Below are 23,046 nucleotides of genomic sequence, written 5' to 3'. Positions count from 1 at the left end.
CGCGCGCTACTCTAGCCAGCTGTTTTACGCGCTATCCTAGTCAGTTGTTTTAAGTTGGTCACAAAATCTATATCATTTAGTACAAGGGGAACAAAGCGAGCCTTATATCATGGAGTACAAAGGCAACAAAACGAGCCCTGCGGGGCTTCTAACCCGTTCCTACTACTACTACTACTTATCTCCACAAAAGTAAGTAAATCACATTTTCAAGTATTATTTTCGTATTATTTTAATTTAAAAAGTGGTAAAATGTAAAAAAAAATGTTTAAAAAACTTTCCTCGGACCGGGTTTGAACTCACAGTCCACTCGGCCACGAGGACCGACAACAACAATCGTCTGAATTCTGCTATTTGAATGCAACGTGACAAGACATAGATAACGCCAACCAATCAGAGCTGTGTTTTCCGTTCCTACTTCCGGGAGCATTACTCTCCTGAGCTAGTCCTCGCTAGTGGTACGTAAACACAAATGGCGACTCGTTTGGGAAACTGGTGTCGCAAAGAAGTCCGCTCAGTTATTCGATTTCTGTGGGCGAAATATGTAACTGTGGACGAAATTCATTGGCAGCTGATATAACTTTACGGATAGATTGTAATATCTCGTCAGCGAGTCGCAGAATGGTGCCAAAAGTTTGCGGTTGGTAGAGGAAACGTCACCGACAAGGAGCGCAGTGGCCGACCCAGCTCGGTACAACAGACTTGAACATCATCGACTACCCTCCCTACTGCTCAGACCTCGCTACAAGTGACTTTCATCTGTTTTCGCACTTGAAAGAACACTTCGGAAGTCATCGCTTTGCTTCAGACGAGGAGATGAAACACTTCGTGACAACGTGGCTGAATATACAAGGACCAGATTTTCACTAAGAGGGAATCTTAAAACTCACCCCACGATGCGATAAGTGCCTCAACGATGTAGAGACTAAGTCGAAAAATAACCTAATGTATGTACTATCTGTTGTCTGTATTGGTTGTATGAAATAATATACACGTTTCACTACAGGCTTTGTAATCTTATTGCAACGTCTCATCACCGTCTAGTCCACACATCATCGGTTGCATTCCACGACTTAATAGCAGTTATGAAAACAGAAACACTTACCACCCAATTAGCCCACTTCCATTCAGGTAAAGTATCCAACCACTCATGAACTACTCCGTTAACATCATTAGCTGTTGATTCGTTATTTATTTCAGTGATGAACAGAAAGTTGAATGGGAAATCAGCCAATGGAACACTGTCATTTCCATAGTAAACTACAGTTTTATCTACGGTGTTATAGAATTCGACCATCATCAGCCTAAAAAAACATAAAGAAACATGTATTACTATCACGATGTATAAAGCATCGTATAAAAAAAATCAGCGAAATGCCGTACTGTAATATGTTGTCAGTACATAGTAACTTAATATACTGTTAATTATGGAATATTAAGTAGATAAACTATTTACGTACAAATTTAAACACAACTAAATTTTTGAAGATATCACAACAAAATATTTTTGGATATAATACTAAGGAACACGAGAAGGGAGAACAAGTACCATAACTACAGGGGCGGATTCAGGGGGGGCGATCGGGACGATCCCCCCCAGAAGAGGAAACTTTTTTATTTTATACATAAATAAAACCCATCCGAGAGCTCTTAAAAGTAGCTCTAAGTAGCAGTATTACGACCTACCGCCCTTCCCCCCCCCCGAAGTCCGTCCTGGATCCGCCCCTGCATAACTAGCGAGATACTAAAACAGAAAAAGAATATTCAGAAAATTATTTAGTACTTAAGCGTAAGAAACACGAAACAAAAACTCAATTTGTCTCTACACCGTGTCAAGTAAATCCAGCTAGATTTTATAAAACGTAAAAGTAATAATAAACAAAAATAGCAAAACTTAAAAACAAATAGCAATATCACAGTGAGCACTGTTTGAATAAGTTTGGCTTATCTATCGATAAACCGAACTACTTCAGAAGCTAAATTTAATAAGCCTAGGGTTAACTCGTATATCATTTTACTTCAAATTAAATGAATAATACTTAAAAATGGATGAATATTGGAAAATATAAAATATTTAAGATTTTAGATTTGTCGCGTAGAATGACTATACTTTCCTTTCAGCTTTGTATTCCACAGAGATAGTAGTATTTTGTATCCTGAGTACTATACTAACACACTAATCTTAAAAGCATTGCGGGTAGTCCAACAAGCAAGGATGATATCGATAATTACTTCCATACGAATACATGGGGAATCGATTTTTTTTTTATGGTTCAGATCTTGGGATCAACTGAATGGATCACCTCCAGGACCAGCCCTTGGCAATTTGCTGCCGCGTGCAATTGCATCTTTTGCTACCCCTCTTTCTCCAGAGAACGAATCTGAAAAGCAACGATTTTAAGTATGTTACCCCATCACGAACAACGAAGGGGAAGGATAACACTCGCACTCAGAAAGGCCTAAACACTACGAATACAATATCGTTATGTCTGTTTTTTTTTTTTTTAATAATAATAATCTATTCAATATCGAGCTTCAATTTCAATATACCAATTTGCAATTCTAGTGCCACTACTCTTTTATCTTTATTTCTTGATTCTCTTTCTACACCCGTTATTTTTTTTTTTTAAAAAAAACTTGTTTCCACTTCAGTGATGTGGAGCTTGTTTGTGACAAAGACAAAACTAGTTTTCATATCAAAATCGTAATAACTAACTAAATAGAACAAGTGTTCGCTGCTGTTCGAGAATTGAGTACTTGTATTCGACAACAATCAAGCAATTCATGCTGGGATTTATTGGACCACTTGCTTTAGCACTGTCCATGTAATCTTAAACTAATGCAACCTAAACATGATTTATGAATGTAGTATTCAAATAGAAGGTCTGCTTAGTAAATTTAACTATCATCATCATGAAGTCAATTTCCAACAAGAAATATTTATTTTCAATAATGTAGTTATGATAGATTTTGCCACCCCGTGCAAATGCACGTGTTGTACAATTGGCCCTGATCACCTCCATCATCGTAATCGATTTCTAACTTTCGACCCTCTACATTCTCTCCAAAATTAATGGTGATCCATCAAGTAATTCTTTAAATTTTGTGTCTCCCGGACGAACAGACAGAGTAAATATATAAAGGAGTTTTGGGGAAATGGAACTATTTTAAAAATTCACACATATACGCATAATCAAGACAAATTATTTTAAGGCATGGCATGTAGATCCTCACTAAATGCATATTTTATCATATCAAATATGACCCAACAACAACCTCATGACCGCTGAATCCTGTAACTAACTCGCAACAGCGTTCGGTAACCTAACTTCCTTTTATTGCCACAAGTACTGAACTCTCCTCATAACCAACAGTAGAGCATCTGGATTTCTGCCCTTCGTTGCTCGGCCTTCAACTGGGCTTCGTAGCTCTAACAGATGTTTAAAATCAAGACATGGGATAGTTTTCCCAGCTTGCTAGGTGTTACCATCTATAGTTAGTTTCTTCAACCGAAGTGTAGTTCGTGCCACGTGTGGTGGCTCGTGCCATAAATAAGCCATCGTCGGAGAGATCTTGCGGAAAATATTTCCCATAACTAAATGGCCAACCAGAATTCTCATTTCAAACAATTGACAGTCGTTTGTCAACTCCACGTGGAGTCTTAGTTGCCACAGTTTCAAATGCTCTCGTTAAGTTACTGCTCGATTTCCTGTTCCCAAGACCAGCTTCCTTGTTCTTATATTGCCTGACATCTGTTTCATATTAGCTATAGTATTGGAGAGAAAGAATATACAGAATGGGTATTAACATATTGCAACCACCAAAATGGTATCAAAAGAGGGATGGAAAGGATGCTGTTGTAACAATCAGTATGAGAACTTGAAAGAAATTTGCCGAGCTGCACTTCTGTTGAGTGAACGTACTATACACTCTCCTCTCACTAATATTTGCCGTTTCTTCCTCTTTTTTTTCCGACTCTGATAAATAACCTCTCGCGAGTGCTAGAAGAGGGAAACTAACAATCCAACACTCTGCAGCCAGGTTTTATGCACGATAATTGCATGGAGACCTGGGAGGTACAGTGAACTCTGTGCCTATAACTAGGTGGTGCGAAATTTGTGGAAGAAGTGGCCAAATGCACTTTTCTGTTTTTGTTATCCATCTCTCCAACACCCTGCTTTATATTAGCTTCCCAACTGCGTCTACTCAGAAATCTCCTTTCAATATTTTTGCTAACAATTCATAGAACTATATTTTCTTCTAGAAAAAATTGTTCGGGGAACAAAATCAAAATGTAAAGGGGTGCACTGGAGCATTGTTTGGTAAAGAACGTACCCTGCACATGAGTGACATAATCATCATTTAATTTATCTTAGCTCATGATTTTTCAGCCTTTTGATCCAAGAAGTTATCTCATGAAATTTGTTTACTTATGTCAGCATCACGCTGTTTATCATCAGTGCGTTTTTGCTATGACAGAGAAAATATAGATTAGTCAGGAATACTAAGAATCAGGTCAAATGTTTGTCTTCTACTAGAATTATTCTCTTGAGAAGGAAAAATGTAACATTGTTCATCGCTCAGAATCTACTTGAAAATCATCTCAATTACTCTAATAGCACTTTAGTAACAACAACAACAATAATAAACAGTTAATTTCCAAGTTGTAAAATATATTTATGGTAAATAAGAAAGACCTAAGATTTCTGTTCAAAATGGCCTTGGATGATTACATAGGAAAATCATTATTGGTTCTCGAAAATTAAATACAGTAAAGCCACGATTATTCGCGGAATTGTGTGATAACTGGTAAGGGGCACCGCAAATAATGCAAAAACGCTAAAAATGAGGTGTAAGCACAGGAAAAATACAGTATTTAAGTACAAAACTATTTGTAGTTGTTTGTATTGATCAGCAAGGTCTGTGATGAGAGAATGTGAAAGCCATGACCAAAACAAAAGAGCAAGATTTTGACACTCATCCATAAATTCCGAGAAGGCCTATAGGATTACGATGCATAATAAGGCTGTCAGTAATTTTCAACCTTCGCACTGTAGAGTCTATTGTATTTTCCCAGTTGTTGGCTTGGGTTATTTATTTATTTATTTATTTATTTTTAAGATTCGTAATTAACCCTCCAGTGGTCGGACTCTCAATTAAATCTTTCAGTTTAACGTCCCATGATAACGCCCGTTATGTTAAAGGAGGCGATGATAAAGCAAGTGAGTAATTATGGAAAATGATGGAATGAGAAAGTGGGAGGAAACGGGAGTACCCCGAGAAATCCCACGAGCACGATGTTATCCAGCATAAACTCCCTGGGCCGGGGAAACCGTGGACTTTCACTCCACAGTGAACAATGAATGTAATTTACTGACACGCAAATCAGTCTTCCCAATTCCCGTTTTATATACCTTACAACAATTGGATTCTGCTTAACAAAGCAGAGTTGCACGTCGAAACGTACACTATTGTTGGAATTTATGCAATTTATTTTTATGTTTGAAGAACATACAGTATTTATTTGCATGTGGAGAGTCAGTCCACTGAGACTATTTATGAAAAATAATTAAGCGCGATTGCAGCAGGGTTATTTTTTTTCGCGGCACTCTCGAATAATACGCACCGCATATCATCCACTCGCGGATAATCGGTATTTTACTGTATATTAGGGCAATTTTTTTTCTGAATTTCGATTGGTCGGGTTGCGGAAAAGTTGTATCGTGTTAGTGGTAGTCAACACAGAAAATTTGGATTTTTTTTGGCAACTTCTTTCTTTGCCTCATAGGACTTGACTATTTTTATAACTTCGGCTATGCAACCCGCACGACACTACCAAGAAAATTGTGCTGCACAGCCATTCTTTCTTGAATTTCGATTGGCCGCGTTGTGAAAAAGTTGCCTCGTGTTTGTAATAGTTTATATATAAAATTTGGATTTTTTTTGGTCAACCCGTTCCCTTGCCTCATGGGAATTGAATATTTTTTTAGCTGCGGCTATGCAACCCACATGACATTACGAAGAAAATTGTGCTGCTCAGCTATAACTTTGGTTATTTTTCACAATGAAGAATTCTGAGGTTGAAAATAAAACGCAAGAGAAATGTGAGAAATGTGAGAACATTGTCTTGATATTTTCAAAATACATTATGAATATATAGTAGGTCATGAAAAATTCTTGATAAACCTTCCTTGCAGCTCTCAGCTCGTTTCGGCACATAAACTCCGCAACTCCCCAGAACACACTAAGAGGAGGTGGCTGCACTGACATCGAGTTCAACCCTTCCACCCACTTGCTTCCGTTTTTTCGGGGGAGGAGGGACTCAATTACAGTCTTTCTTGGAGTCGAACTTTTGCATTTTTCGAGACTAATTTTGCCCAGATAAAGCCGTCTCTTCGATCCGCTCCACGCACTGATGATGACCCCTCTGTAAGTACTTTTTTTTATTCTCTCTACTGCTTGCATATTGCACGGGAAACATCGAATTTTCTCAGAAGCTGTAGTCGCTGTTCTAATATTTCCTTCTATCTGATTCGAAGAAAGTTCTCTTGTAAATAGTGGCACGGTGACGTCCGTTGAGAACCAATCGATCATCTCATGATAGTTACTTGCGCCTAAGTTTACTTTCGGAACAAGAATTCACGTAGATTTGATCTCTTTCTCTGTCGACACTTTTTTTTTAAATTCTTCTCCATCCTAAAACTCGGCTGTCCTGTCTCCTGTCAATGATCATTGCCAACAAGTTTTACGGATAGGCAAAGCAAGCGTTGTTACTAATCACAATTTACAATCGCGTCCTTGGAGCGCAAAGGTTCTATGTCTAATTTTAGAAATTTTACAGGAGATAAAAAATAATAGACATAGGACATAGTAGGACATGGCATAGGACAATATTTCATTTATTATTTCTTGTAAATAATAATGATTTCGCATGCTTATGTCGCCATGTGAAAGAGCACATAACGCGCCATCTATAAGTATAAAAAATAACTCAATTTCGAAAAAAAAAAATGGACTTAGAACCTTTGCGCTCTAAGGACGCGAATGATTTTAATTCCCCTGGAAGAAAGGATGCAGATCCAGCGACTAGTCACAAGTGTCACTTCCCGTTGGTAACAGAAGAATTTCGCTTTATTTTAAACCAAACTCGGGCATACACTTTACTGACATACTCCGCAATCCAACGAAGTGCTTCTTCGGGATTTTCGGTGCTAATATATAATCGGAGAACACGACAAGCTGTCGCCAACCATCGGGACATGGCAATTGGCCCAGGCTTTTTCTTCAGAAGGTCTGACAGACAAAAAACCTGAAACGGCTTGGCAAATGTCTAAAAGGTATTGCTGATCGCTACTGGAATGTGTGTAAAATTACAATGTTTCTGACTTCTTGTAATGCAATGCTTTACGTATTTTTACTGTGTGCAATGTTGTAGGTAAATAGTTTCTATCTAATTTCTATTAATGCACAGCCGATTTCAAAATTACTTGATATCACATTAAAATTGTCTTTGTAATATAAACGGGTCTACAAGAAATTGTTGACGAAGAAAGCTGCAATGTAAGGTTGACAACATATTTTTCACGTTATATATGAAGAACATGAATTAAAACATTAAAAAAAATAGTTTTTAGTCTAATTGATTACAATTTAACGACAAAGAAACAGTATCTCATCTTACTTTTCTCTTGCGTTTTATTTTCGGTCTGGGAATTCTTCAGTGTGAAAAAGAACCTAAGTTATAGCTGTGCAGCACAATTTTTTCTTCGTTATGTCGTGCGGGTTGCATAGCCGCAGCTATAAAAATATTTAAGTCTCATGAGGCAAAGGAACGGGTTAACCAAAAAAAAAAAAAATCAAATTTTCTGTATAGACTGCCACTAACACGAGGCAACCTTTTGTCCACAACCGGACCAATCGAAATTCAGAAAAAGAATGGCTGTGCAGCACAATTTTCTTCGTAGTGTCGTACGGGTTGCATAGCCGCAGCTATAAAAATATTCAAGTCCCATGAGGCAAAGAAAGGGGTTGACCAAAAAAAAAAAAATCTATGTAGAGTACTACTGACACCAGACAACTTTTCCGCAAGCTGGCCAATCGAAATTTTTAAAAAATCGGCCTACCCTACTGTATATCTTTTTGTGTATTTTGAGTGTGCATATGATATTTCAAAATGCACGTACAAGAATGTAATAATTGTTGTAACATGATATTGCATGCAGTGTGTAGCGATTGGGAAATTCTAGCAGTGGATTTCAATAACTTCTATGGTTTTCTATATGAGTTGTAGATATACGGCTTAACGTGCGTTCCGAACAACTGGACTCTACTGGGAATTGTACCCGTAGACATCGGGAAGTTATACATGAGGATTAACACATAGAACATACGTTAAAACTAATTAACATACAGCAAGCATTAATTTTGCAATACAAGTAAAGATGAAAAAAAAAACCCTGCTTTTTGAAACTTTTTTTTTCACAAAAAGAAGTGAGGAGAAAACCGAAATATTTGCTTTTTTAAAAAAACTTTTTATTTCGATTTTCTGGTTCAAGTACCACTTTCGTTATCTTGTAGTATATTCTGTAATTAAGAAATTGTGTTTACAGCATCCAGTAGTGCTACTCGTGAGTCCTATCTTCTGTCCAAGATTGGCTATCTTGACTGTTTTTAAAACTGGCATTGCAGTTGTTTACAGCAAGTGTAGGATTACGCCACCATCTCTAAATACAAGTTATTTTCATTAGCTTATTCTGTTTTTACCAGAGAAGTATAATATTGTCATGTTAGATGATAATAACTCAACTCACCTTCCGAATACCATTAAATTCCATTTACATTTTTGATGAACTCTGTTGATTGTATATTAGAATCAATTGGAATCTTGTAAAAGCTAAGGTTACGGTGTCAACACTCAAAGTAATATACAGTAAATTGAGTAAAATACATACTATATTGTTAAACTCTAAAGTTAAAGCTTTGGTTAAATTGTTCCTTAGCATACCTTGGGACTCCGTCACTGTTAGTATATTCGTCCAAAACTTCCCGAAACTGTCGAACAATATCCAGCACTTCGGGAAGGTTATCCGTATAAATATGGTTTAAATAGTTATATTCGTTTGGAAGTGCATTGGAGTCACCAGATAACGGTTCGTCTCTGAGTTCTGGGTCTTCAAACAAAGACGAAATGGCATCCACTCGAAACCCAGACACCCCGCGATCTAGCCAGAATCTAAGTGCAGTATCCTGTTGATGGAAATAAAAGAAAATCAGTGTAGTTCAAGACCAATTTGGAATTAGGATGGGAAAGAGTGCAGTCTCAGTAAAAGTTAAATATAGTGGGGGCAGTGCCTTCCTCGTTCACACTAGTAAAACTACGTTACGGAGTTTGTCAGTGTGTGTTCCATGTTATACTAATATGCTCCATTTCATTTTGCTTTATGCTTCAAGAAGAGAAATCAGTACAAGTCATAAAGAAAATCAAAACAAAAATTAAGTACTAACTTAGAAAAAGATTCGTTGAAGGGTAAGAAAAGTGGTCTTACAATGTCAAAGGTCGAAGACCTGAAAGAAAGTTATAAAACGTCTATTTCTATGTGTTCTGCCGAAGAAAGATTCTAGCACATTTACAGTATTATTATTAAGCCAGTAGATGAGAGGTAGGGTGGTCAATTTCTTTCCCATGTGGTTCAAATAGAGATATGGTAGACTGGAAATCAAGAGATGGAATAGAGGAAAGATTGAAAACTATAATTGGGGATACTACTATTCAAGAACTATGTAACTAAGGGTTCATTGAGCAGGCAAGTTCCTTGCCTTAATATTCCTTTTATATATAGCAGTTTGACTTTCTACGATCAAGGAGCCAGAATCTTCGCATACTACCATTGAAAATTACGTAATTAGACAGCAAGAAAGCTACTAGCAAAAATGAACAACAAAATATTAATTTAGTATTTAATGTAATTGTGTATTCCTGCTTTTTATTGCCACTAATGTCAAATATTCTACGAGGATGATTCAGAAAGTATTGTCTCCAAGCCCACTATTTGGCCAATAGTACTGCAAACATTTTGAACTGTTTATTATTAATGCACTGATGTTTAAGCTATAGAATGTCACATGTTTTACCTTCCTATCTCTTCTCGTTTCAGGGTAATGAGGCAATCCATGTCATCCAGTGGTGACTTCCGGTTGGAAGAGCGGGCTGTCATTGAATCTCTGACTGAGGAAGGTTGTGCGCCCAGGAACATTCATCGCCGGCGACGAGTCGTGGATACACCATTACGACCCGGAAATGAAGCGTCAGTCGATGGAATACCACCACGCGTCCGCTACTCTGCCCAAAGTTTCAAACTTGTCCCATTTGCTGACGAATTGATGTTGGTATTCTGTCTCATCCTGCCTATAGTCTGAATCTTGCGCCCTGCGACTTTTGGCTCTTTCTGAAACTTAAGGATTACCTTAAGGGCCAACGCTACAGTTGTGACGCAGAGGTGAAAGCAACAGTTCGGCAATGGTGTCGGCAGCAGCCACCAAAATTCTTCGCCGACGGCATGAAAAACCTTATTTCGCGTTGGCGTAACTGTGTTGCCCGTAATGCGGACTATGTTGAAAAACGATTAAACCATTTGTAGCTGATATTGCAAGCTTTCCACTGATATCTGTATCGGTGTTATCTGTCAAACACAAATAAAGGTATTAGGTCTACCTTGGAGGCATTACTTTCTGAATCACTCTCGTAATTTAAAAAAAAAAAAATATATATTGTTATTATTAAGTTATATTCATTATTCACTCGGTTATTTCAAAAAAGCTGGTTCAATCCTTAGTTTTTTATTCTTATCTGAAACATACATTTTTCTAGTTCTAATTTTGCCATGCTTCACAGTTTCCATTTACCCTAGCTGAAATTAGACTTTACAGTAATTCAATAAAGTTCATATTTATTTTATTTCTCGCTGTCTAGTTTCGTTCTGGTATTTTATTATTGCTGAAAAATAATTTATCTATTAAATACCTACCAAGAAGTGTTTTACAAACACGGGATTTCTATAATTGAAATCTGGTTGTTGGATGGTAAATTGATGCAAATAGAATTCACCTCGTTCTTCTATATATTCCCAGGCAGAACCTCCGAAGTGGCTTAACTGAAATCATCACAAATAATTATTTTGATATCAAATATAATGACAGGTTGATTTTGGTTTTTAAACAACTGGATGTCAAAAGTTCAATAAAAAGATTTGATGGTGTCTAACATTCCCATAGGAGCCTCTATATTTCTTTCTAAAGCAAAATTAAAATACACATATTTAGCGGAATAAGCAAGAAGTCTATTTAAAAACGGGATCTTTCTTAAGGCTTTATAGTACCTGTGCCATCTCGCTATTTCAGCCCAATGATTTATAGGGGAAAATATTAATTAATAATATTTAAATATTAATAAGATTATAATATATTAATTATTATGTATTATTAATATATATTGAAATTATATACTTTTTAGACGTATAAGTGAACTCGTAAGAAATTTAATATTATTTACACTAAAATTGCTTTAATAGCGTTAAAATTATATATGAGATAACTTAATTTTCACAAGGCAAGGAATGAGACGTCATACACTAGCCTATTCACCAGTCACCTTAGAAAAATAATGGTTGATTTTATGGTACTTTTTCCGGCACCAGTGATGTCAGTACCTTCCCCCATATACTTAATTAGACGTCTAGTTTTTAACAGAGATTTATACACAGCAATTGACGAATAGTTTTGCACGTAAGAAGATTTTATTTCTTATGTAGAAATAATTTCTAAGTTGATAACATCGACATTTTGTTATCTTTTGTTTTTAAAATGAAATGTCTTCAAAGAAGTTCACCTAGTTTATATTTTGATATGCCATATTAAATTATTTCTTTGTTATATATATGTGTGTATCTTCTTGCCTTAATGCATATAAATGTCGTGGTTTGAGCATGGGCGGATTTAAGGGTTGTCTACTGTGGAGGCGGCCCTAACGGAGGTTTGGAATATCCTACAGTCGAGGGGGACCTGGAGTTTTCCCTCAGGAAATTGTTAATTTCCTCATTCGGTTTTGAGCATTTTCGTGTATAATTCTCTATAATGTAACGTAAGGGGAATTTTTAATTATTATTTTTTTTTCAGAAAGTTGTTGGCGGGGGATCAACATCTCTCCATATCCCACCCTGTTACTACAGAGAAGCTTTCCAATGGTTTTCAGTTGTTATGTAAGTAGAAATGCAAATTTTTAGGCAATATACCCTCACGTATTTCAACTTTTAGATAGCCGGTATGTCGAGTCAAAATCGTAATAAAACATACCGCCTCTGCCTTTTTTTCAACTTCGAACACTGGTTAGATTATTTGAGGCAGTACATGTGATTACTATGTTTCTTTTCTTATGTATAGGGCTAAGATTGAAACTCAGTCCTGAAAATCATATACGAATTACTAACCGATTCAGAACCACATTATTTTATGTATTTTAAAGCTTAGTTCATTAATTACGAGTAAAATTTTTAAATGTATAGTTTAGAAACACATTAGAGGTTACCGACATATATTGAAGAGACTTCCTTATGAAGCAGCGAGAAAGAACATTATATGTAAGAGATTCCTTAAGAAAATTGAATGATATGTAGGCATAATGAATGTACAAGAAGTACAGAAAATTATCAAAAGTGGTATATATATATATATAATTTCTACTTTTGATAATTTTCTGTATTTCACGTACATTCGTTATGCCTACATATTAAATTTTCTTAAAATGAGAATAATTAATTTTCACGCTAAGGAATCTCTTATATATATACTCCTTTTTAGCATAAATTATATAGTAAGAGACAAAACACAGCAGAGTAGTACCTCAGTCAATAATTATCCTAATAAAATATTCTGAAATCTACAAGTCACTCAAAGAGAAAAGGCGTAACCATCTAATAACCTGTCCAGCTTTTGGGAAATATAATTTCGTTACAAAGAAAAAATCACAGCGACTTGTGGCTGGAAAGGGTGAATTTTTAATTCAATCTTCCATGTTTTTCACTAAAACAAGAATATTTTATAGAGTGTGTTAAATTAGAGACATTGTATTAAGCGTGTCTATCATCGTCTTCTTTCCTCTCAGGTCACCAGTCTTTCAATTCGTTTGACGCAGCTTTTAACTCTTCTCTATCCTGAGCAAGACTTTTTATTTCCATGAACTTTTCTTCCCTTTATCTTATATTATTTGGATCATATATATCAATCCTCTCCTCTGGGTATTTTTTTTTTTTCTTTTTGCCATTCCTTTCATAGCTATTAGCGTGATTCCTCATGTCTCGTAATCAGTGTTCGAAGTGGGGGAAAAGCAGAGGCGGTATGTTTTATGACGATTTTGATTCGACATACCGGCTATCTAAAAGTTGAAATGCAGTGATTGTATGTTGTCTAAAAGATTGCATTTCTATTTCCATACTGAATCAAAACCATGGGAGAACTTTTTGGAGTTACGGGTGGGATATGGAGACGCTTTGCCCCCGCCTGCAACTTTCTGCGAATAATAATTTTAAAAATATTCCCATATGATGTATTATAGATAATTATACAGAAAATGCTCTAAAATGGATTTTTTATATTAACATTTTTTAAACAATTTTTCGCGGGTAAACTCTCAGACTCCCCACTCGACTGACGTATTCCAGACAAGGGCACCGATCCTGGGGGTCCGGGCCTCCAAAGCTCGTGTGGGCCCCCAGATATTTTTATGAATATGTAGTTTTATTGTTATTTGGGGGCCCCCAAAAGTTACAGAGAAATCGGCGCCCTTGATTCCAGACCCCCGGAAGGTTATCCAATTATTAAAAGACGCAAAAATACGTTTTAATGAAAGTACCTAAGCTCCATCAATTTAATATTCATGACACACCAAACAGTAACCGAAAACTTAAGCAAAAATAATAGATTTTTTGATTGGATAATCTATATGAGATTAAATACCGAACTCACTCATGTATTTCTTTACCATTGTAGACAAAACAAGTCCCGGCGAACTTATAACAATACTTTCCGATTTCAGTTTAAGCGAGTCGCCTCATACACTACCTTTTGTTTGGTTTGGGCCCAGGGCCGGATTTAGGGGGATGCACCGGTGCACGTTCACCCTCCTTCATTGTAAATATACACTATCTTAAAACCAGAACTAGCAATGAAAATAGCAACATTTTCATGAGGATTATGTAGGACACAAGTATCCATCATATTCCAAATGTTCATGTTTTAAGAAATTCCTGATCTCAAGCAGCAAGCTAACTATATACTGAAAATTATACTGATACAAAGCGTTCGTGGCTCAGCTGGTGAATCATTGATTTGCATTTGGAAAGTCGTAAGTTCTATTCCCGTGATCAGACACTGAGCATTTCCAGAGCTTGTAGTTGTTGGTTCACCCTCGGTCAGAAAATTCTGGATCCGACCTTGATTGGACCCATGAGTGACTTATTTTTTGATGAGATCCTAATACCTGCAACCAACACTACCAACACGAGTTGTTGCGTAGGAGCAAGGGGCGAATTTCTTTGTAGACAACTCTTTAAAAAAAACAGCTAGGAAAAATATAACAAAAACGTTGGTGTTGCCAACTTAGAAATTATTTCTACATAAGAAATAAACTCTTTGACATGTAACCAATTTGTCAGTTACTGTGCATAAAAATTGATTTATTAAAGGTATATTAACATCCGCTTTCCAGTGACGGTATATCTTGATCACTGAAAAACCAGAGGGGTTATGTCTTGATCATTGAAAAACCAGAGGTGGTATGGCATACCACTGCATACCGTCTCACTTCGACCACTGCTCGTATTGTTCCAATCACCCTATCTCTTCTTTTCGAATTATTCTTCTTCTTGCATCTGCTATTTTCAGTACTCTTCCATACACTCAGTGAGAAATTTTCATATACCGGTATTTGCTTAAGTATTTATTAATAGTCAGATTTGACATTCGGTATTTAAACGAAACACGAAAGGGGCAAACCTCTCGTGTGGAGTGCTAAAAAATCCAGGGGATGAGAACTTTTTTCATTAGATTTTGAAAAAAAACTATCGTGGAATGAAATTGAATTTTCAGCACGTATTTCATTTTGCAATATCGATATTAGAGATTTTTGGTATACGTCATGATTTGATGAGATTCAAAGTTACCAACCACATTATCATTGTGTAATACTTCTTCAATAAGTTTGTGTTTTCTTACTTCTGGTACCAAAATTCGACAATTATTGGTCTTCTTAAGGAAATAGTTCATTAGGGATGCGCTCGAGTCGAGACATGTCTCGAATCTCGACTCGACTCGACTCGAATTCGAGTCGAGATTCGAGTCGAGACACACTTTGTAAAATTCGAGACGAGTCGATACAAACGTATTTCTCGACTCGAATTTTCGAGTCGAGACACGAGTCGAGTCGAGACGGCTCTTAAAAATCTCGACTCGACTCGAATGTCTCGAAAATCTTTCTATAATTTTTAATATTATTTTGAAGAAAGTATTCACTCAGAAGCAGCCTTGAAACCAATTCCAGCTTTTATTCCTTTAGAAAGGTACAGAACGCATAAAATTAATAGTTAATCTTTAAAGATCAAGATTTAATTTTCAGCTCAATTCAGTTAATTAGAACTAATAGTTAATGTCGTTGTATTTGGTTGTACTGCAAATATAATGATAATAATAATAATAATTGATTATCTAGTTTGTATAAAACTATTATCCGTAGTCTAAATCTAGTTTGTATAAAACTATTGCGATAGAGTGAACTTCATAAATTCTCTGAATGAGCAGTTGGTAGTCTATAGTAATTTAGCATAGTTATAATTATTGTTTTTGTTCCCATGAACGCAATAGGGTTACGTAACTTCTGGATTATTCGCTTGCCCAACTATTCTGAGGCTTTAATATGTTGCAGCATATCACGAGCTACGGATAATATATAATGTAACATTTGTTGTACATCACATATTATGATACGAGACTATTTTACATAGTATATCTTATCTAATATAAATAAAATAAAGAGTTTGTTTGTGTGTTTGTCTGTCTGTCTGTGCGACCTGGGGACCAGACGAGTGGACCGAGAGTTCCCAAAATTTGGTCACGGGTACCTCAGTTCAGACCCCAGATCAAGACGAAGCGTTTTTTTTAAATTTCGAACCAGGGGGGTCTCGGGGGGGACGTTTACTGGGACCGACCTGGGGACCAGACAAGTTGACCGAGAGTTACCAAATTTTGGTCACGGATACCTTGGTCGAGGTCCCAGTCTAAGGCGAAGCGTTTTTGTCAAAATTGGAACCAGGGGGTCTCAGGGGTGTGTTTAGCGAGACATGTAGTAAAATAATCCAAATTGATCGACATTAGTGTCAAATCCATAGTTTTCACGGTCGCTGAGATCAATGGTGACACTTCCATCAGCGATGACTTGCAAATTCAGCTACTACTGTATGCGGGCCGGGTGTCAGCGGGTGAGGAATACCGAGACATGTATAAATAGCCCATATTGATTGATACTAGTGTCAAATCCATAGTTTTCGCGGTCACTGAAATGAATGGTGATACTTCCACAGGTGTTGACTTCCAAATACAGGCCCCATGCGAAGAATGGGTATATTAAGCTAGTATTACAATAAATGGACTGCTTGGATGCCAAGAACTAGTACAGATAAGTACCATCCACTTCTATGAATAGGTATTTTTTAAAAGGATTTTTGTAAACACTAAGTTATAAAACAATGAACTACATACAGTAGTTATGGTTTTGGTTCCCAATATAAAAGAAATATGGATTGTTCATGAGATATTGAACTTCAACTTTCACTCCTGGAAAATTTCAATTTTGGAGTTAGGCCACTTGGCATCAAAGCAGTTCACTGTAAGATAAATACATTCCGCACATTAGTAACATAGTTGTTCAGGGGCCTTCGATTTCCATCCTCTCAAATGAAAGCTGAATGATTGCTTGATACATGCTGACTATATAGGAGAAATAGTGTATTAAGTTTTCGAGCTTTGGTGCGTATCCGTATTTACACTCTGATATAACTTTAAGTTCACACTCAAATCGAGCAAAGTGTTTAATGCATTTCGAAAGCTTTTGTTTTTATGCAGCTCATTAAGGAAAATCTATTTCATAATCGTAACATTTATGTACTAAGAAACTATGAACGTAAAGTGGACTCGAACTAGCCCCGTGGCCGCTGTGACTCAGTGGCACAGCTCTCACCCTTGGTGTGTGAGGACTCTGATTCTGTGTGTGTGTGTGAACTCCGCGGCTAGTGTATGCGTACAGAGTCGGAAGCGGTATGTATTGTTTATACTAGTTACAACGTTACCCCCCACATAAAATATAAATTCACCCTTTCTTCCTTCTCTTTTTCGAATACAATGAACCGACTCTTTTGCTGAAGAACGATGCTAAAAGAAAATTGAAACATCTGTGTCTAAACTTTCTTTGAAGCGCAGTCTTTTGTATTTGTAAGGTTTTGCGAGTGTTTTCGAGATAGCCAAATTTTTACCATGGACTCCTGCTGCGAACTGACCGTGAGTAAACACCCGATCTCGCTGTGCTCAATTTCTCTCGCACACGTGAAATGGGTTTGTTGTTTCCAAAACAAATAGGAAGTTACCTTGTGCTTTTGCATTTCTGCACGCACACAGGTACCATTCTTGTTTTAATGATCAGAAGAAATATCAAAACCATCCGATATATATGATACAAAACAGCTAACAGAGGGAGGCAAAGATAAAAGTAGGCCTATACCAAGTTTTCCGCGTGGTACCATTATGGAGAATAAATATTTGATAAAGTCACGTAGATGCGCTTAAACCTATTCCATCTGTCCTTATAACTTTTCTGGTCTCATCAATTTCTCAGGAGAATACGTACAACATATGTCCAAATTCCATATATACTCTTTCTAAACTAATGAGTAAACTCATTAAGAATACCAACTGATATCAATAAACAGGAAAGAAAACAATACTTTATACTTCTATCATTTGGTACACATCTCTATGAAGCACAGCTTGTTTCTTTTTGAAATACCTCCTTCGTGTCACAGCTGTGGTTAGTTTTGTTTTGTGTTAGGATGAAAGAGAGAAATGCAACATTTGCTTCGAGGTGAAGTTATATATATTATTAAGATGAGCGGTGATAAGCGAGGTTTAACAAAGAGTGCCTTTCGGATGCACAATTTAACGGGTAGTTGCAGTCCGTGTTGAGAATCGAACCAAAGCTATGTAAGACATGTTAATATTGAGCTCTTTTGTGGTAAAAGTGAACTTCAGAAACACACAAAAGACTTGAAACATAAAGCTAATGTAAAGCAATTGAAAAATAGCCTACCTATCGCTGCATCTTTTCTGTGGCTAGAAACATGCAGTGTGTAGCAACAAGAATCGTGTTAAGGACTTTTTTTTCGAACATAACATTCCCTTCCACACCATAAAAGACAATATAATGTTGTGTTAAAAGAAAGTGCACATAATATTTTTAAATTTTGTTTGTGATCCTATCATGCATAATTATAAATAATGCCTTTCATACTACGAGAATGAGTTCAACTATACGTCATGGCCCCTCTAAAGCGGGGCCGCGGTGGCTCAGTGGTAGATCGTTCACCTCTGGTGCTTGGGGACCCTGGTTCGATCCCAGCTCGTACCAAGTGAATTTTGTGGTGGACAAACACCGTGTGCGTGGGTTTCCTCGGGGTTCTTTCGTTCCTCCCACTTTCTTCATTCCACGATTTCACTAATTTCTCATCATCACCCCTCTCCTTTAGCCTAACCGGCATAATCGTGGGACGTAAAACTCAAAGATTTCACTTCATTTTTTCCCTCGAAAGCGATATCTTTCAAAATTATTTATTGTTAGATATTGTAAATTTACGGTATCTATTTTAGTGGACGGGAAATTTTGCATCTAATCGGATAATTTCATGGCTTCTAACAGGAATTCGCAGTTACGAAATTTGCATCACTGTCTTTTGAAAGGATGCCTAGAAAAAGTACTACTAGAAAATAACTGAAAACACAAAATGGATTTGATAGCCAAATTCACGTCATCTTGGTGCGTCATCATTTTTCTTTAAATATTTGTATTTAGTATTAGATTAGAGTTTAGATGTCCCTTTCAGCATCAAGGCTATATGAGACGTGAACTTACAAATTAACGTGGGTTCAGAACCACAGGAGTTCCCATCGGAAATCGAACCTAGGTCTCCCGCACCAAAGACGCGTACGCTAATCATATGGACAAGGGTGTTCGATATTTAGTAATGTGTACATAAAGTTGTGAAATTGCGCTTGTATAATGGAATGCAATTCCTTCTACTGACATAAACCTTCACAATACTTAGCTGGACAAAGTATCTTTAAAAAGAAAATGTCACTCTTTATGTTTCAGTTCCTGGTTCGACTGAAGGATGGAACAAATTGCAATGAGCGTTTTTGGATCCTACTTTGTGTAGTTGATTCATCATAAACTTGGTATTTGATACGGATATGAACTATTACACTTATTTGGTGTTTATTTCTAAATAATAAGTCCTAATACAATTTCATAAAGTTGTAATTCTTCTTTAGTTTGTATCACTTTACACAATGACAAATCCAAAAGGTGTGTTGTATCAGTGCAGTACCAGTTTTTCACGTTTTTCAAAATGTTCCAAAACCCAAAGAATAATCTTTAATTTCTGATATTTTAGTCGTCACAAATTACAATTTTACAATGTAGTCAATGTTTATAATTACTGGGCAGTTGGGCGTTTAAACTAATGACGTCATAATAAAGTCAAAACCCTAATTTTGAGTTGAATTGATTCTGATTTTAACGTCCCGTTCAGCAGCGAGGCTATGTGAGACGTGGACCTACTGATTAACGTGGAATCCGAACCTCATGAACTCTCACCGGGAATCAAGCCCAGGTTTCCCACGCCAAAGGCAAGTATGCTAAACGTTAGCCACGAAGGAGCTCCACCATAATTTTAGTGGGCGATAAGAAATATCTCGCCAGTGCTTTTACAATAAATAAAATTTTATAAGTATTAAAGAATAGTGGTAAGAGATTTTATAATAGCTCTTTTATTTATGAGATATGAGTATTTTGAAGAAAAAAAAACAACTAAAGAATAGGTTGGCGGAACCACAAAAGACTCGTAAAATAAACTTTCTTATAAATACATACGCACCTTACTCACCTTTTATAATTGCTATGCTTACGTTCTCCATAAAAACAGAAATTCTCTTTTAGTGATACTTTACACAAGATCATGAAGTGGGTTCAAATTTAATTAAAGGCAAAATACAATACAATAATCCACAAATATTGCCTCAAGTGAGTTTAAAGATTTCTAAACACTAGTGCGAAACCGGGCTCTGCCGTTGCGATCGATTTACAGGTCTTGAGACGAAAGTAAGAAGGGTCTTACGCACACAGTAAGTAAAAACAATTAATATGCCGGTAACTTTCCCCCAAATGGGTGTATCTTAAAACTAACCTCACCATTATTTTTCTAATTAAATTCTAGCCCGAAATTATGTATCATATTACCCTATTCCCATTTTGAAAACTTGACCTTAATTCAAAATGGCGGATTTCAAGATGGCTGCCATCAAGGTCATATCTACCATGCGACTTCCCCCCAGGACTTATATGTATCCACATGGTTTTTCTTCACTTTTCTTCATTAAGGCTCCGTTTACAAAGGGTAGTAAGGGACTTCTGTGGTAATCTCTAATAACCACATCACAACTCTTAAAAGTTATTTTAAAAAAATAGAAAACATGCACCATGGCAAAAATTTGTCATCACAAGTAATGATGCATACATGCCTTCTATCAGCAAAAAAAAGTTTCATTGAAATTGGAGCCGGACATTTGAGTGATGTCCCTTGTGGGATGTGATTGAACGTGATGTCAGAACACATCGCCCCCCTTCCCGGAATTTACGGGAATTAGGTGACCTGAGTGAGTACATGTGGTGCCAGCTCTCTCCAGCGACCTATCAAGGATCATTGAGTGTATGCCAAGACGTGTCGCCGTTTTTATCCATGCCAAAAGTCGACATACTGACAATTAGGTAGGTAGTCATGATGGTCTCGCTGATGTGTGCGTATATTTTAACTCGTACATTTTGTCTCGACTCGAATTTCGAGACGTCTCGACTCGAATTCGAGGCGAGTCGAGACAAAGACTGTCGAGTCGAGACACGAGTCGAGACAGAAACATATTTTCGAGTCGAGACACGAGTCGAGACAACATTTTCTCGAGACGAGTCAAGACAGGCTTAAATCTCGACTCGACTCGACTCGAATGCATCCCTATAGTTCATCAACCGGATGGAATCCCTGTAAGTTACTGGACTCTTGTTCGGGGATGGTTAATAAGAGAGTTCCTGGTCTAGACTGAAAAAAGTAAGCTTTTAAACTGGCCTCCCAAAAGTCTCAATTTAATTGGCTGTGGTTTTTCATAAAGAAAAAGATTAGTGGAATTTGTTTGAAATTTTGTAACCAGATATTTTCAGAATGATCATTCCCGAAGTGGTCAAACAGATATGGCGGCGAATCCACAATATTTAGGTAATATAGGTATTCTCCTATGTCATTCTTTAATGTTGACCGTTCAATACAATTTGTACATTAATTACCATAGTATTCCATCGTTACTTATGACCTGGCCTGTACTTTCATATGCGTTAATGTATAAATCTGGAATACAACAACATTTTCCATATCATGAAACCTTTACCTTATTTCATTCACCACTGCACAGAAATTATTGACAACATACATGACAAAATACTTCAGGTCTCAAAAGCTAGGCTTTAGCACTCACTAAAATATATCCCCCCCCAAAAAAAAAAAAAATCCGTTACCTCTAAATTTTGCTTTTCAATGTTTGTCACTTAAACCCATATCTCTCCGTCTCTATAATTGTGATTTTTCCTTGCATATGATAACTTAAGTGGACTTACCCAGTTATTTGGTGGAATAGGAGATCCAGATTCATCAAAACCCTTCGGTGGAGCCCACACATAGTAGTCAGTGTAAGGGTCAATCCTTTGTATTGAGTTCTGAAACCATTCATGCTGATCACTCGAATGGTTAGGGACCAAATCCATCACCAAATGAATGCCTGATGAATAAACGTCAAGAAAAAGGTTATAAAAATAGTGTAACATGTTATCCCTAGAACATAAATACAATAGACTGTAAAAAGAGACCTGACTCTTTATATCTAAAAGAGCAGAAGGTTCCTTATATAGTCTTCCTGAAAAGATAGGAATGAAAAAAAAATCCTGAGTACAGTACCAGTCAGAGATGGTAATTTTGCGTTGGACTTCCTTTGGCTTGAGCTCAATAATCTGAATGGGGTTCACGCCCACTCATGCTTGGACTCGTTATCTTCAATAGAGCTAGCGCTAACTCATATTGGAGCTTGCACTACCAGATTTCCAAATTTCATCCAACTGAAACGAGGACACCTCATTTCAAGTATTAGTATTTAAAACAAAATGCTCTAAGAAAGGATTTACTCACAAGACAAATGTTCACACTTAAATTTTTACCTTATCATGGCGACACCTGAACTCCATGTAGATAATGTGGAACAAAACATAAAACAAGCGAAGTCGTATGACGTCATCAGCAATGTGAAACCTCGAAACACAACGAAACCATTGGTCGTTTACATACGCGGCCTATCTGTTCGGCACTTATACGAGCTCATTTAAGACATTACTTATAATAGGTAATCTTATCCTGATTATTTTTCTATTAAAAACCGGATAGGCCTATATTACTATATTTTAAAAAGTTGCACGGGCGCATTTTCCAGGAAGAAAGCATAAGACATGTTGGGGAAAGAGGGAATGTACGGTAACCCTAATTCTAACAATTAGTCAACCCTTTGTAATTCTGTAATTTAAGAAACCCAAAAGTTAACTGCTACAGAAACAGAAACAAATATATATCTTTCATTCTGCAAAAGTTT

General features: G+C 36.7%; 1 protein-coding gene across 1 annotated transcript in view; it reads right to left on the bottom strand.

The window, feature by feature from the left end:
- The window catches only part of LOC145664291 (alpha-glucosidase-like), a 43,850-nt gene that overhangs the window by 20,509 nt on the left and 295 nt on the right, over positions 1-23,046 (bottom strand). Inside the window, exons 2-5 of the mRNA XM_081730828.1 lie at positions 22,028-22,188; positions 11,022-11,147; positions 9,002-9,243; positions 1,103-1,301 (exon numbers count right to left, since the gene is read on the bottom strand). Of these exons, the coding sequence (XP_081586954.1) occupies positions 1,103-1,301; positions 9,002-9,243; positions 11,022-11,147; positions 22,028-22,188 (728 nt within the window). The remainder of the gene's footprint in view (positions 1-1,102; positions 1,302-9,001; positions 9,244-11,021; positions 11,148-22,027; positions 22,189-23,046) is intronic.

This window comes from Thermobia domestica, chromosome 11 (assembly GCF_964235325.1).
Source record: "Thermobia domestica chromosome 11, izTheDome1.hap1.1, whole genome shotgun sequence".
In the NCBI taxonomy this organism is placed as follows: Eukaryota; Metazoa; Arthropoda; class Insecta; order Zygentoma; family Lepismatidae; genus Thermobia; species Thermobia domestica.
This window is presented reverse-complemented; position numbering and strand designations above follow the sequence as displayed.